Source organism: Rhea pennata, chromosome 14, assembly GCF_028389875.1.
Source record: "Rhea pennata isolate bPtePen1 chromosome 14, bPtePen1.pri, whole genome shotgun sequence".
In the NCBI taxonomy this organism is placed as follows: domain Eukaryota; kingdom Metazoa; phylum Chordata; class Aves; order Rheiformes; family Rheidae; genus Rhea; species Rhea pennata.
The window spans coordinates 1,071,657-1,087,988 of record NC_084676.1 but is presented as its reverse complement, the minus strand read 5'-3'; the positions used below and the strand labels follow the sequence as shown (position 1 = coordinate 1,087,988).

At 55.0% G+C, this 16,332-nt stretch overlaps 1 protein-coding gene across 4 annotated transcripts in view; it reads left to right on the top strand.

Moving 5' to 3' along the window:
• CXXC5 (CXXC finger protein 5) overlaps window positions 1-14,230 on the top strand; it is a 56,552-nt gene extending 42,322 nt beyond the window's left edge. For 3 of the 4 annotated variants that reach the window (XM_062587448.1, XM_062587447.1, XM_062587449.1), the window contains exons 2-3: window positions 3,855-4,877; window positions 13,212-14,230. In XM_062587448.1, the coding sequence (XP_062443432.1) occupies window positions 4,089-4,877; window positions 13,212-13,256 (834 nt within the window). In that variant the 5' untranslated portion in view covers window positions 3,855-4,088 and the 3' untranslated portion in view covers window positions 13,257-14,230. The remainder of the gene's footprint in view (window positions 1-3,854; window positions 4,878-13,211) is intronic. The other variant, XM_062587450.1, reaches the window with a different exon arrangement.
• The last annotated feature ends 2,102 nt before the right edge of the window (window positions 14,231-16,332 follow it).

The window sequence follows — 16,332 nt, the reverse complement described above, 5'->3', positions numbered from 1 at the left end:
TGCGCAGAGAAGTGCGGAGGGACAAGGCTGCCAGGAGCAAAGCTGGGGAGGGAGCCAAACGTGAGGGACTTCGACTTTACGCAGCAATGAGTTGCGATAGCGACAAGCTCTTGCTGGGTCCAGCTGGTGACCGACGTCCTGGAGCCAGTGTCCTTCCTGGTGTGGTGCTCAGACCATATCGCCTGGTGAACGGGGCTGGGAACAGGGCCCTGTGGTATGGAGAGCTGGCCCCTTGCAGCCCTGTGAGGTGGGGAATCCCTTGCAGGCATGGTTTGAGCTCCCCTGCTAGGAGCAGTGCAAGGTGGGCTTTTGCTGTCCCTCTTACTGCTGCTCTTGTTTTTGGCCAGAAACCCCTTCTCTGGGATTAATATCAGTGCTCTGATGCTGCCGAGCCACCGGAGCATCAAGACCAGAGACACGTAGTGGAGATTTTAAGAAGGGAACACAGTAAAGAGCCCCAAAAGGTGTCTGAGCAATATCAGCTGCAGCTTAAACTCCACAAGATTACAGACAGGCCAGAAATGTGAGCTCGGCAGGTTGGTAAATCCGGGATTGATCCAGTGTGGTGCTTGGGCCTTGCAGATCCCAGCTCAGCAGCAAGGCTTGGCCAGGAGCCCGCTGCCTGGGCACGATGATGCCGAGGCTGGGGCAGTGGCAGCGCCGTTCCTGCCGCTGCCGGCGCCGGCTCAGCGTGGCACGGCCCCTGGCGCGTTGCTGCAGCGGCAGGAGGCAGGGTGCCCGTGTGGCCTGGCATTCGCTGCGGGAGCCGTGCTGCCATGCTGTGCCACCTCACCTGCTGGTGTCCGCCCTGGAGCCAGGGCCTGCAGAGGAGAGACTGCTTAATTAGAGCATCCTGCTGGCCGCCCCACTACCCCAATTACAGCTCCTTCATTGTCAGCTGAAGGCGCCCTACAGTGGTGCTCAGCAGGGGTTTGTAGCCATGGGCTTGTGAGAGAGCCGGAGGGGTCCGCGCCGTGGCCTCTTTCTGCAAAACGTGGAGAGCCAGCTGAGCCAGGCCTGCTGTAGCACGGCGAGCAGAGGCGAACCCATTTCATATGCAGCGGGCGCTTCTGTCTCCCCTTCCAGCTGCAGCGGGAAAGGGCCAGTTGTTCGGCACCAAGCGATGCTGGGAGTAACCGAGCTTCCGTTTGCTGTGGCACGGGGAGCCGGGGAACCTGGTGCCTCCGGCCCGTCCTCCCCCCTTGCGGATGGAAGCGTTGCCTGCTGGAGTGGGCTCTCACGTGCCAGGCCTGCAAAGCCTGAGCAGCTCTCACGTGGCACAGTGGTCCCTGCCGGCACCATGGCCCGAGGAGCCACGAGGTGGGGGCCTGCCGCCCGTTGCGGAGGGGAGTGGGACTGCTGCGCCGCGGGGCGGAAGAGGAGAAGGGCCGCAGGAAAGGCAGTCGCGGGAGGGCGTGAGATAAAGCCGCCGGGCTGCTTTATCTCACATCCTCCCGTTAGATGCTTTTCCTGCTGCACTCCCCTTCTGGCCCCAGCACCGGCAGCTTTGGTCATTAAGGTGTGACCTGTCCTAATGCTGCTGGGACGAGCCTGGGTTGGGCCCTGCTGCGCCACCGGCAGTGGCTGGGCCGGTCCTGCCAGCTGTACCGGCACGGCTGCTCGCCAGTGCACCCTCCGGCACCCCGCTGTTCCTGGGCGGCAGGCGTGTCCCCAAAGTGCCCATGATCCTCGCCAGCGACCTTTCCCGTGCCCGGGGCTGGGGCACCACGCTCCCCGCTGGGCCGAGGCCCAGGGAAGGGCAGGCTGTCCTGCTGCGGCCCCCTCCCTCCCCACGGGAATTGGAGAGCTCTGGGCTGGAACCCGAGTCCTGCATCGATCCGCACTCTGTCTTAAATCCCACAGCAGCTGAAGCAAGCGGTTTTAGTGCGAGGGTGGGGGTGTTTTTCTCTGCAGGCGAGCTGTCTCCTGTAGCGGGGTGAGATGGGCTGTCTTCCTGTTCCAGTAATGTGGTGTTTGGCTTGGGCTTCTTGCCCCTGTAAGCGTTTAACGGCAGAGCGGCGAGGCGCCGTGCGTGCAGCCGTCGCACTCCCTGCCGTGTCTCCGGCACTGGGAGGGGTGCACCCACCGTTGCGCTCCCTGCCATGTCTCCGGCACTGGAAGGGGTGCACCCGCTGTCGCGCTCCCTGCCGTATCTGTGGCACTAGGAGGGGTGCACCCGCCGTCGCGCTCCCTGCCGTGTCTCCGGCACCAGGAGGGGTGCACCTGCCGTTGCGCTCCCTGCCGTGTCTGCGGCGCTAGGAGGGGTGCACCCGCTGTTGCGCTCGCAGTGAGTCCGCGCTGGCACAAGGGCGACGTGGCGGGAGGATGTGCGGGCTGCTCTGCGCTCTGCGGGCGCTGCTCCTGGACTTGGAGCCGTGGGGCCCAGCGGGGCCCTCGTGGCCTGGCTCTGTTCCCGCGGCCGTCCAGGGGCAGAGCCTTGGCACATTGAGGAGATAGGGCTGCGGAGTGGGCCCGTGGGAGCGCAGGGATGGCAGGGGGACGCTGCCTGCACGTCGGGGTGGCGGAGGGGAGAGGAGGCCTCCCGCTGTGGCGCCCTCCCCCAGCTGCTGCCGGGGTGGGGACATGGGTTCCTGCTCTGCTAAGCCCTGGAGCTTTTCTCCTCTAAAGCCTGATTACTCTGGTGGTGCCTGTGCGTGCGTGCATGCGTGCGTGCTCCCGAGGGGAGGAGGAGGAGGAGGAGGAATTTCACAACAACAAGTGTTTGCAGCCACGCTGGGCCCAGCTGCCCCAGACCTGCCTGAGGGTCCCGCGGCGTCGCCTCCTGTGCAGGGGGAACCGCGTTGAGAGAAGGGGGAGGCTCTTTGGCACCACTGAGCCTCTTCCTGCCCTGGCGTGACGGGGCAAATGCTGCGGCCGTGCAAGCAGGGAGGCCATTGGGGGGGAAGGTGCGCGTGGATGGTCAGTGGGCTGTCCCGGATTTTTGGCTGGAGGGGATCCGAGCTGGGCCTAGGTGGAGGACGGTGTAGCTCTCCCCTTAACTCTCCAGTGCGCTTGTGCGGGTGGACAGGTTGGGGGTCTTCATTACAAGAAGCAGTTGTATCTGTCTAAATTTTCTATTTCTCCCCCTTAGAGCAGAGAGGAGGGGTCTCTGTCACACTTGCTCCTTAATATTTCTGTGTTTATGAGACCAGAAAATAAAAATCAGCAGGTAGCTGTATTTCCTGCTTGGCCTCGGGGTGCTGGGTGGGTTGCATTGCCTAGGCAGATGGATGGTCTGTCCCTCCCTCTCCCAGGAGGGGAGCCAGGCTGGATGCCCGGCTCGAAGAGCTCAGAGAGCAGGGAGAGGAGGACCTCGGAGCAAGGAGGAGGATGGAGGCAGCGCTAGCCTGAGCTGGGAGAGAGCAGCTTCAGTGGAGAGGGCCTGGAAACCTGAGATGCCTCTAGGTGCCCTGTCAGGTCCTGCACCCGGCTTTGTGGCTGCTGCACCTGCCTGAGGTGTGAGGGCCGGGTGGTCCTGGGCTCTGGGACCTGAGATGGCCTGCGGGTGCCTGCAGCCCGTTCTGGTGTTGGGGCCGCCCGCCGCTGGAGCGGAGCAGGAGCGCCCCGTGACTTCCCTGGGATTTCAGTCCTCAGGGGGAGGAGAGCTGGGCACAGAGAGCCTTTAAACAGCAGAGTGACATTGCTCCCAGGCCAGGACTTCCTTTGTAACCCCCCGATTTCTGTCTGGATGGTGACCCTTTTAAAGAGCAGCGGAACGGATCTCCACTGAGGTCCGTTCCCTGGAGTTTCTTTGTTCGTGGCACTGAGACTTTCATTGCAGGGGGAGGAAGAGCTGCTTTGAAAAGCCTGTTTGCTCTTGCCAGTACTAACTCTCTTTTATTTTCTACTTCCAGAGCCGTATGTTTTGTATCAGAGCCGCAGACTATGTCTTTGCACTGAAATTGTACTGAAGACCTTTGCAGTCGACCTTGGAGGATACGCCCCGTTCATGAGCATTGCTATTTAAGCTTTCTCTGGTGGCTGGTGTGTTGGTGCTGCGAGAGGGGCTTTGGGGGTCTTTTGCTTTGGTTTGGGTTTTTTTTTTTTTTTTTTTTTTGGTTTGGTATTGCTGTTTTGCTCTGGGCACCATGTCGAATTCGGGCTCCCATCAAGACACTGGGAACAAGCCAGACACGTTGGAAAAAAATAACCAAGATGACTCTCAACCCCCTGTCAACTCTGAGAGGAGGAACAAAAGTGGAATAATAAGTGAACCTTTGAACAAAAGTCTTAAGAAGTCCCGTCCACTCTCCCACTATTCCACCTTTGGTAGCAGCAGCTCGGTAAGCGAACATTCAGAGAAAGGCACCTCCTTAACTAATGGCAATGAAGCAACTGTGGATAAAAGTAATTCTACCTCAAAGCACAAAAACATCTCTAGTATGCTGAGCAAATTAGACAGGGTGTCAGAAATCTCCTCAGAAGGACAGAACGCCCTACAACAGTTTGCTCAGTCAACAGAAATGCTCAAAAGAGTGGTACAGGAGCATATTCCTCTAGCAAGCGACCATGGGACTGGTATCTCTGATATGGAGGCAGTCTCAGCTGCAGAGACAATGAACAGCCCCTCTGATTTTCCTTACCTGGGGGCTTTTCCCATCAACCCAGGCCTTTTCATTATGACCCCCGCTGGCGTGTTTCTGGCAGAGAGCGCGCTCCATATGGCTGGCTTGGCAGAGTATCCAATGCAGAATGAATTGGCATCTGCCATCAATTCGGGGAAAAAGAAACGGAAAAGATGTGGCATGTGCCCACCCTGCCGAAGACGGATAAACTGCGAGCAGTGCAGCAGTTGTAGGAATCGCAAAACTGGCCACCAGATTTGCAAATTCCGAAAATGTGAAGAACTCAAAAAGAAGCCTTCTGCAGCACTGGAGGTAACCGGCCCCTGTCAGGCACCCTAACCCTTCTCTTGGGCTGCTCTCCTGGGTTTGGATCTTGCCCTAGATAATAAAACACCTGGTACTTCTTACTTTTTTTCTTTTCCCTTAACAGTTCTCACTACAAGTTGTCTGCTTTGCCCAGCGCCCCCAGTCCCCAACCCACTCTTATGTACTGGGGTTGTTCTGGTTAGGGATGAGGGCTGGAGTCTCTCCCCAGGTTGCTGGTGGCCCTATGCATGCTGTTGGTGTCCCTTTTGCAGGCATTTACAGCAGAGAGTTTTTGCTGCTGAACTCCTGCTTGAGTTTCACTGCCTGTATCTGTTCTACTAAAGGGACTGCAGCTATCCGCTGTCCCTAGCCAGGGAGCACTTTCTAACCTGTTAAGGGAGTCAAAGGATGGAAAGACGGAAGGCTTTTTGGGGTAGAACTTGTGGGTAGTTGGTGGTGGCTGTGAAACCAATGTTTATGTTGCACCTGAATCCCAGTCTCTCAGCTCACTCTTTATTGTAAATGGGAGAGAAGAGGCCCAAGGTTTTGTGGTGGGAAATGGTTGCAGCATGTGCTCTTGGATGTTACTGAAGATAAAGCAATGGACGGTGCCCTGGGCAATGACTCTTGTGCTAAGGCAGTGTGAGTTGTTCCAGGGGCATGGTCTGATCGTGGCTCTGTCGGTGTGAATGCAGGAGGGATTCATTGGATTTCCTTTGAGAAATCCAAAGGCATTGTGTACATCCTTGAAGATGGCAGGAGTCCCCCTTCCCCTCCCCCTAGCTACTGAATTCACTGAGCACAGAGGCTGCTCTTCTCTCCACAGAGTGAGGCCTTATGGTGGTACTCGGGCTCTACCTCTGAGGTCTATGGAGACCATGTCAACACAAGGTTGTTGGGTTTGGTCTTGGAAGCTGTTGCAAATTCTGCTGCCGGGTTAGGGTGCTGACTTGCTAAAAATGCCAGGTAAGGGACATTATTAATGTGAGCTCCACAGGCAAGGTCAGGTGAACTGAGTCATCAGATATGACTGAAATTCAGCTGGAGCCTTGCAGGTCTGACAGGAATGTGGTTGTTCCCATTAGTGTGGTGTGAATGAGAGCTTGATGCCTTGGGAGTACTGGGGATGCACTGCAGTGTGCTGGGGGCAGTGTGTGGGCACTCTTCCCTCTGGCAGTGACTGCTTCATGCTGCAGACCAGTGGCTGCTCTGGGCCAACACTTCTCTGTAGAATCTACTTTGCATTGCGCTTAATCTAGGTTTGATTTTCTCGGGAGTTAATCTAGCCATCAGCTGCATGTGTATACCTTTTGTCCTCTTCCTGCTGGTGAGTGTACCCACAAAGCTAGCGAAGGTTAAAAAAATCACCCTGACACCAGCTAGACCTCACATACTGGTAATGCAAGGGCATCGTCCATCCTCTGACATCTTCCCAAAGAGATAACCCACTGTTTTCTTAACCACGTTCTATGTTTTCAATTAGCATCAGCTCTGAATGAATAGTGAAGGGAAAAAAGGTCTATTTGGGCGGTGGGGATGAGGAGAGTGGGACTGTGTCTTTCAAAAACCGCTGTATTGCTAAATTATATTCTTGTTCTAATTTGCTGAGTCAGTGATCTGGAAAAAGGGAGAAAGGAAAAAAAAAGTTCATCTCTTCCAAAGAGTCCTAAAACAGGTCAATAGAATCGCAGCTCACATCAGCCTGAGGAGCCGCTCCTTTCTCCCCGGCATTACACGAGTTATGGGGATGTTAAATAGCACAGGGAACCCATGAAACTATCACCCCATTGATTTGTTTCCCTATTCTGTGGCTGACTGAGAAATTGGAGCCACTGAAATTGGACTTTTAATTTGATAGCATTTGGGGACCCCAGAGAGGACGGGTCACTTTGCTTTCCAAGGGGATCTGCAAGAACGTTCAAGCTGAGGGGAGCTGGTGCTCCAGAGGAATCGGACGCCTGGGCAGACACAGGTTGCCTTGGGATGTCACAGGCTCATCCATCAGAACACATGCTCAAAGGCTATGTATTTTGAGCCACTATTTTAGGATATCACCTCATGCAGTGTTAGCTTAGGTAAAGTTGAACTACATTGTGACAATATGTAGAGGTGCTGGGAGAGGGATACACTGGGACCCTCTCTGATGTCATGATGATACTAGTATTTATGACCAGGCTGTTAGGTCTCACCCCACATCATCTTCCAGCCTTGGCAATGCATTGCTTTTGGCCAAGCTTATAGCAGCCATCAGGGCTGCTGCTACCTGTTTTGCTGTGGAAACACCATCTGGAGGTGACAATGGCCGGGGGAGTAGAGGTGCTGGCTGCGTAGGGTGGTCCATTTGGCATCTTCATGGGTGATGGGTCATGGCAGCACATCAACCCTGTGTTAGCATTAATGTCAGAGTAAGGTGATGGCTATTTATACATGGCTGCAAAATTCATTGTGTTTTCTTTGAAGTGTCGTCCGCACTGGTGGGGCCCTGATCTGACAGGAGAAGAGCACCCTATGGAGAGCCCTGCCAAACCTCTGTCTGCGGGTCAGTCTGCCAGCCATGTATGTTGAGAGGAGCGTCCTTAGAGAGCTAGGGCAGGGGCTACAGCTGTGATTAAACATTGATCTAAAATCAAGCAGTAAAAAAATAGAATTAAACCTTTATGGCAGCATAAAAAACAGACTAAATCCCAATACCATCGTTAGGCTTTATCTGCCCATCTAAAGAGCCTGAAGAACCGGCCACGACTGGTGTCCTGGTGCAGCGGCTGCTGGCTGAAGCACTGAGGCTGGAGAGGCAGGTCAGACACTTTGAAAGGGCAGTACCGTGTCCCTACACCAACCGGGCTCCTCTGGGCTCTACCAGCCCAGGCAGCTCTAGGTAATGCTGGATGGTCTGCCATCCAGTCCTGGGCTTATCTCTGGAGTGGAAGGCCATGTGAAGGCCATGAGTAATGGGGATTTTACTCCACAGAGCTGTCTTGAGTAGCCTTGGTGAAGTGCCTACTGCTGGCCACGATGTCCCAGCTAATAGTGATGTGAGGGTGCTACATTGTATGGACAAGGCAGAATCCAGCCTGAGCATCCTCGTGCACTAGTTGTCCATCTTCCCTTAATAATGAAGAGAGAGAGAGGTGTTTAAGATGACTATTTCTGGAGTCTCCTTCCAGACATGTTAGAAGCTCCCTCACATCTCATTCCTCTCTGTTAGTCAGATGTGGACATCTGTATTTGGGTAGATGACTCTTGCACGTGAATCTGTTGCGGTCTGTTCCTGTGGGTTCCATATTTGGACTTTAGCTTTTTTGTCTTTCCCAGATATTAGATTACAAATGCAGAGCCCATTGGGAAACTGATTCCTGCAGCTCTCTACTCATTGGCCTCCTCAGCTCAAATTTGCTGCCTAAGTCAGACATGCACTGGGAGTAGGAGAAAGTCTGATCTGTCCCACCTGGGCAACACCTTCTACCTCCTGTTATCTCCCTTCCACTTTTCCCATGTGCCTAAGCCCCAAATCTGGGTGCTCATAGAGGTGAGCACTTTGGGGTACCTTCTGCAGGAATGTAGGGGAAAGTCACTGTTCTGGTCATGCAAATATCTTGCAGATGTCTGCAAAGGAGAGCCCAGCTAGCTCCTGAAGAGGTTTAATGACCTGCAGGTGGCCTATTTATGGGCTTTAGGGCAGTACATGAGTCACCATGCGCCCTGCATGGGCACATGTATGTGGTGAGCTATCTCTAGGAGCCAGTGTGCTTCTTTGGAGCATAGCCCTGGAGCCTGTCTCAGGGTTGGCTCTCTCCACTGCTGCTGGCCCTGTGGCAGCTGTACCCACTGCCCAGTGAACCCAGGCACCAGAGCCCCAGGCTTGTCCAAGGGGCTTTGCTTACCTGGGGTGCATCTCTCCTCCTGCTGGTTGCTAACATGTTGCTTTGGGCGATAGAAGAAGTACCTGTACCAGTGAAACCTTCTAGGTTGTCTATTCCCACATCAGTCTGGGAGGTGGTGTCATATTCCTCCAGGTTATTTCAGAGTATTTGAGGCTTGGAGAGTCTTTCCTGGAGAAGCAGAGATCATTTAGGCAAAATTGATGCCCACAAATCCATAGGCCCTGATGGGATGCACCCACAAGTACTGAGGGAGTTGGTGGATGTTATTGCTAGGCCACTCTCCATCATCTTTGAAAGGTCATGGAGAACTGGAGAGGTGCCTGAGGACTGGAAGAAAGCCAATGTCTCTCCAGTCTTCAAAAAGAGCAGGAAGGAGGACCCAGGAAATTTCAGACCAGATAGCCTCACCTCCATCCCTGGAAAGAGGATGGAACAGCTGATCCTACATGTCATCTTTAAGCATGTGGAGGAAAGAAGGTGCTCAGGAGTAGTCAGCATGGATTCACCAAGGGGAAATCCTACTTAACCAGTCTAATAGCCTTCTGTGATGGAATGACTGGCTGGGTAGGTGAGGGGAGAGCAGTGGATGTTGTATACCTTGACTTCAGCAAGGCTTTCGATACTGTCTCCCATAACATCCTCCCAGATAAGCTCAGGAAGTGCAGGTTAGACGAGTGGACAGTGAGGTGGATTGAGAACTGGCTGAAAAGCAGAGCTCAGAGGGTTGTGCTCGGTGGCTCAGAGTCTAGTTGGAGGCCTGTAGCTACTGGTGTCCCTGGAATAGATTGCCTAGAGAACGTGTGGAGTCTCCTTCTCTGGAAATATTGAAAACCTGCCTGGATGCAATCCTGTGCAACATGCTCTAGGTGACTCTGCTTGAGCAGGGAGGTTGATGATCTCCAGAGGTCCCTTCCAACCTTATCGATTCTGTGATTCTGTGATACTTATCTCATCTTTCAGTAGCTGAAGCACTTAGGCTGGGGTGCTCCCAAGTATTTTGTAGGTTATGTTATGTCTTGAGCATTTCAGAGAAATTACTAGTTCCCTATGGCTTTCTTAGAGCCAGGAGGAGTTCAGGGTGGGGTGGGAATGGGGACATTCTCACCAAGGTTTGGTTCAGGACCCTGGGCTGTTTCACATTAGTGTCACATGCTTGTTTGGACATGCAAAAACCAAAGGGGAAAGTTTTCACAGATGGCCTTGTTTCTGGCATGTCCTGTTGGTGATCGTGTGCCCCATGGTTCTGGCAAGTATCACTTCACCTTCACTGGAGTCTCTTGGCATCTAGAAACATCATGGTACTTGCACAGGTAGCACTTGGTCTTGTAAATGTTGCTCTGGCTTCCCATCTCTATCCAGCTGGGAAAACATCCTACCTCCTCCTTCTGGGTAGTCATATCCTCCTACCAGAGTAGGACAGAGCATCTCTCTTTCTGGGCCTTTGGATCACAAGTTCCCTTGAACTCTGTCTGTTACTGGAGGTGGCTTCGGAGGTGTTCTTTGTTATCAGGCACTTTGTCACATGCAAGATTGAGCCTGATCAGAGCCTGGAGCATGTTACTGTCCAACTTTATCCCTCTTCACTCTGTGCAGCGAGATGCTGAGGGGTCCACTGTGGTGCCCAGAGTTGCTCTGCAGGGGAAAGAGGTGTTCGTCAGGGCCCCTGGTCAGGCTGTAGACATCTGTCCCTGCATCCCCCTGGGGCAGGAGCGGATTAGAGCCTGTGTGTCCTCACAGATTTCAGTGTGGGACCGTGCAGTCCCACCAGTGCACAGCCCACTGGTAGATTAGCAGCTGCATGGGGTCCGGCTCTGAGCGGCAAAGCCTTGGCCTGTTCCTGGGCAAGGGATGCTGTCGACTTTCCTTGCAAAAGCCCAGGATAAAGTTGAGGGTAGGAGAGAGGAGAGTTTCTGAGAGTTCTGAGGGGGGACACTAACCATTAAATCCCATTTAAGCTGCTATCCCAAGCTGCATCAACTATGTCTGTACCACAGTTTCTCTGCTTGATATCCTTGTAAGCACATCTGCTGGCTGGACCGGGGGAAGGTGTTTAGGCAAGGCAGCTGTGTCACAAGATGTGTCCTTGTGCCTTGTGTTTCTTTTGCTCCTGCGTGCTGGGTGGGATCTGTCTGTTTTCCCCGTGTGGCTGAATCGCCAGGGTCCCAGCCCGACTCATGCGTGCACCCCTTTGTATTTTTTCTTGCATTTTTTCCATGTCCTTAAGCGCAGGGGAGGTCTGGGCTGGGCTGCCGGCACCGGGAGCGAGGGAGGTCACCTCGCCGTGCCAGGCTCCGCTGGAAAGGCCGTGCCCTGCCGCAGCGGCGGCGGCTTGCTGCGGCCCGGCCATTGTGCTCGCTATCGGACGGAGGGGAAGTTGGAGGCTGTGCCATTGTGTCTGGAGCGGAGAGGGGACAGTGGGAACAATCGCGGAGCTGTTTTTCCAGATGCCCTTTCAGGAGCGAGTGTTCCCACTGCCTCCTTGTTGTCGCTGTGTTATAACTTCAGTGAAATCCTTAAGCGGTAGAGTGCTGCTGCAGGGCAGTCCCAGGTCAACGAGGCCCCCATTGGCACGAATTTGTTCGGCCTCAACTGAGCCGTAAACCCTCTCGCTCATCTCACACCTAACCAAAGATCTTTGCTCAGGAGAAAAGCTGAGTCAGGGACTAGGAGCTCTTGTCCTGAGCATTCGGCTGCCTCTGCAGGTGGCTGGCGGAGGGGGCAGCCGGGAAGCGGGGGGCCTGCCCAGCGGCCCGTGCCTCGTGCCTAGGGAGGAAGGCAGGGCGCTCGGAACGTGCTCGCTGGCCCCCCGTTTTGGCCGGGCTGCGGGAAGGGCCGTGGTCAGCCCATCCTTTGCGCAGAATGAAAGCAGCTTGGAGTGGTTCTGCTGCCTGCCCCCATCGTGGGGCAGGGTGGGAACCTTCCTAGGCGCAGTGCTGCAGCCACTTGCTGCCACACGCGCAGGACCTCTGAGATGAAGCTTTTTCTGCCGCTGGAAGGCATCCTTTCATTTGAAGAGCACCTGTGGGAAGACAGGTCTTTGCAGGGTGGGGGTAGGCAGCAGGCAGGACCACTGGAGCGGCGGTGACTGGATCCAGGAGAGTGTCAACACACAGGTGTGGACCGGGTTGCCAGCCCCAGGGTGTCCCGCTGAGGAGGGACCCAGGAGATGCTCTGCGCTGCCTGGGCCATGGCCTGGCGTGCCGGCCGGGAGAGCAGTGCTGAGCCGCTCTCCCTCGCCCCGATCCTGCTCTGCCCGGCCAGCCCCTGGAGGGAGCAGTGCAACGGCTGAGGTGCGGGAGACGCACCGGCTCCTTGCACCCGGGACAGCTCCAGCAGCTCAGCCTGTGCGAGCCTGAGCTCCCTCCTAAAGGCGCTGAGCACCCGGGGCCCCCGCGGGCTCCCATCCTACCTGGCAGTGCTGAGCACTTTTGAATGGGGTAGGGGTGGGAGCTCTTCATTTGCTGCAGGTGGCAAACGTGGGGCAGAGCCTTGTGCGGGGATAGGGAGGGTGCTGAGCTGTGGCTTGGATCGGGCTGGCAGCCGGCGGCTTACGTGTTGGGCAAGGCCACGCGCTCGCCTCCCTCGCGCCGGCTTTGTCCGGCGGCGCCGGGAGAGCACCGGGGCCGGCCCTAATGCCGAGCGCAAAGCGGTTCAGTGCCGGGGCAGGGCGGCCGGGCGCGTGGGGCCGTGGTACGGCGAGGCACCCTGAGCTCCTTAGCCAGCCTAGGTCGCTTTGTGCCGCGGCCAGCGGGCGTGTGAAGGGGCGGCTCAGGGAGTGGGCTGAGCTCACCGCCCTGCGCCACGCCGCCCCGCGCCGCCCCGCGCCGTCCTGTGCCGCCCCGCGCCGGGGGCTGGCACCCTCCGGCAGGAGCCGTCCGCCAAGAATGCAGCGTTGTGCTGCTGGGGCGCTGGGAGCACTCGGCCCGCCGGGATTACGGCCCCTCTCGCCCTCCTTGGAGCCCGCGGCTTCTGCCTGGGCCTGAGGCCGGTTTTGCCTTTTCCGAGCAGGCTCTGCCCGACCTTCCCTCCCTGCCAAGGACAAAACTGGCCGCGCTGCCGCCACTGCCGAGCCCTCGACGGGAGGGATGGGGCAGAGCTGGCCCGGGCTCTCCGCATGGTTGCCTGCTGCTTTTACTTAGCTGCCTTTAATCAACTTAGCGCTGATGACATTAGTGGCGCTGCCCGCTAATACCTGTTTGACGAGGCTCCCTCACGTAAACAAGGCCGTCGCGGGGGCTCGCTAGCTGCGGCCAGAAAGCACTGGCCCCAGCTCCCCCCTCCGAACCTGAGCTGGCCCCGGGGAGCAGTGGGTAAGGAGCCCCCCAGCCGTCCCCGGAGCAGCCGCTGCGGGGCCAGGGCCGCGGCGTGGGGCTCGTCCTGCCCGCGACCCGACTTAATGCCTCGTCCCTTCTCTGTCTTGTTCTTCTCCCCCCCTCCCCTTGTCTCTCTTCCTTTCCAGAAGGTGATGCTTCCTACAGGAGCTGCGTTCAGATGGTTTCAGTAGGAATGGGAATCCCAAAGCTCTGTCATCCAAGTGCAATGTCACTGCTTGCTTGTGTTGTCTCAGGCAAGGGATTTTTGGCTGAAATGAATGGATGCACCTGTGTCTCTTTAGAACCAAAAATATTTTCTCGCAAAATTTCATTCCTGTTTTTATAATTTTTTTTTTGCGTTCGTTTAACATCTTCGAGTCCTAGTCAGACATTTAACTGCTTTTCAAATAAAATAATTAAAAGAAAAAAACAATGGATCTGTAAAGTACCAAGACTTAATAGACAGAGTATGGACAATCAGTTTCTTTCTGTGTTTTGGTGTTGATGTTGTTTATGTGTGAAAGATGCAGTACTTGTGTAGGGAATGTAAATTTACAGTAACCTTTTAAAATCTAGTTACTAATAAGCACTACTGTAATTTAGCACAGTTGTTTAATTGCACCCTCATTTATACTTTTTATTTGATTATTTCCCATCATACAATAGAGTGGATAGTTTCTAGAATGCCTCAACTTCATGTTTATAAATGAGAATATGTTTAAAGCAATGTAGTATCCCTTTTCCTAGCCATTCACGTATGTAGGTTTAACCAGCAAGAGGTTTGGTATAAAAGATGAAAGAAAACAATTACTACAAAAACGGCGGTCCTTAAAAAAGGAAAAAAAAAAGAAGAAAAAAGAAAAGAAAAACATGTCATTGTTAGTTTATTAATATAGAACAAGAAATACTGAATACAGAAAAAAACTCCTAATTGCAATGGTTTACTTCTAGAAGTCATTTTTGTAAACTTACTGAAGTTAAAATCAAAATAAAAATAATATTGCAGGACCTGTGCTGAAGCAGTTATGAAAAGTGATATTTCTCTTCTGTTCAAATCCCCGTCTCTCCAGCGCTCTCTACATCATTAAATTGAAATGCTGTTTGTAATGTTTTAGCGATCCAGGCTGTTTTTGTGAATAAAATGAATGCATGTTTTGTGTCATGATTTACAGCTTTGTTATTTCTCTCCATCCCTGTCTCAAGCAGTTTGGGTCCCCCCCTATCCCCCCAGCCCCGACGCTGCTGGCAGGCGAGCCGGCCCCCAGCGCCATCCTCGACGCGGTGGGTGCACCCGGGAAGTGGAGCTGGCCGCCCCTGGGGGCTTGCTGGCAGCTAGGGCTGCTGCTGCTCGGAAAGGGCCGTCACACCGCATAAACCTGCAGCTCCTGAGCCGGCCGTAACAAAATAATGACCTAGGAATAGTGTCGCCGGCTAAATCTGCGTGTGTTTAATCCTGGCGGTAGCTGGGTTAAGCCAGCCTTGTGTCTCCTCCCAGGGATATTTCACAGCTCGACCTGCCTGGAGTTTTACCATGTTGCGCATGCCATTTGTTTTTGTAAAAGAAAATAATTAACATGCCACAGATAACTGCACTGAGAGTTGTTTTGTCAGGACAAGCAGAAAATGAAAATGTAGAGAAAGAAACTCTTCAAGGTGAGTAAGTTTAGGTGTTTGAATATTTGAGGAGACCACACGTCTGTTTTTATAGGCTGTTTTTTCTTCAAGTTTTTTTTGTCCAGCACCAGATCAGCATGAGCTGTTTGGGGCAGAGGGTTGCTGGAGGCAGCACTGGGCCTGGCTGTAGGACGGCAGCTGCTGGGATCGCTGCCCACGCTGTGTGGGGCGGGGGAGGATGTCGAGACATGCTCTCCATCGCCATGGTCATTTGGGAGGAGGACAGTGCCATGCTTTGATCCAGCCCTTCCCCAAAGCGGACGGTGTCATGAGCACAGCCCTTGGCAATCGGAGACGTGGCGGCACGTGGTTTCTGCTGCATCCCGCTTGCCCGCGCCTGCAGGAAGCCCTGCACTGGCCCTCCTTGTCCCAAGAAGGTCACAGGGTCTCCTGGTGGGAGCAAGGTCAGGCCCCATCTCAACCAGGGCAAGAGGCAGATGTGACATGACGTGGCAGACCTGGCTCCTACCTCCCTCGGAGGAGGTCTTTGTCCCTGGCTCCAGCCAACTTTTGGGCCGGGCGGGTGCCCGGAGCCGAGCATCTGTTCAACAGATGTGCAGCCCAGCAGGAGGGGAAGGCAGGGAGGCGATGGAGATACGTGGACTTTGCGCGGCTCCGCTCCCTCCCTGCCAGGCAGGAACCTGCGAAGCCCCAGAGAAGGCAGAAATCACAGAAAAGCCCTTTGAAAGCCCTTAAGGAAAACTTCCACAAATTCAATCTCCACCAGCTTTTGAGTCAGACCATCTCACCGCATCCATTGGGCTCACGCCGGGGGACAGGAATTTCATGTGGGATCCTTGCCCCTCGCTCTGGAGCAGCTGGGTTGTGCTGTCAACTGTGCCCAGGGGTGCAAGCTGGGCAACCTGGAGCCTGCGATGGACGGAGCTGAGCCAGGGTGGCAAGGGACAGAGCCGCGACGTCAGTGGGGACAATGGAGCCTGTGTGCTGCCACTCACGCTGCTGCACGGCATACCCAGGGTGCCTGCATGCCCCACACCAACCAGTTTGGCACTGGTAAGTGTCTGCAGGGAGCTAGGTCCCTGTTTGCACTCCTCGGGCAACAGCCAAAGTCACTTAGCAGGAATGTGCCTGTGGGGGGGGGGTGTATAAGGTGGAAAACAGCAGTCCAGCTGATTTTTATGACTGTGACAAATATTTGGGATAGTGTGACTGGACAGTGCTGGCACCTGGGGGGATGGGCCCCTGCCCCATGCTGGGAGTCTGTCCTGGGGAGGGTGGTGGGAAAAGGGAATGGCACGCAGACCCCTGTGCAGGGCTTTCCACTTCCAACCACTATGCTAGGCGGAGGTGCTGCTATTTCTTTCATTCTCAGCAGCAGCCACAGCTGGGGCTGTCCTGCAAGGCCATGCCCAGGCAGCCCCCAACTTGTTGGGATGCCTTTGCCCACCGTCCCCAGCTGACTGGTGTGAGCCCACCCACTGCTGACTGGCAGCACTGTGGCTGGCAGTGTGGCAGGGCTGAGGGCCGCCTGGCACCGGCAGGGCGAAGGGTTCTCCAGCCACGTCTCCGTGGCAGGTCTGCGCTTGGCACTGTACATACAGCCACAGTGGCTGCCATCAGCACAGGTCACAG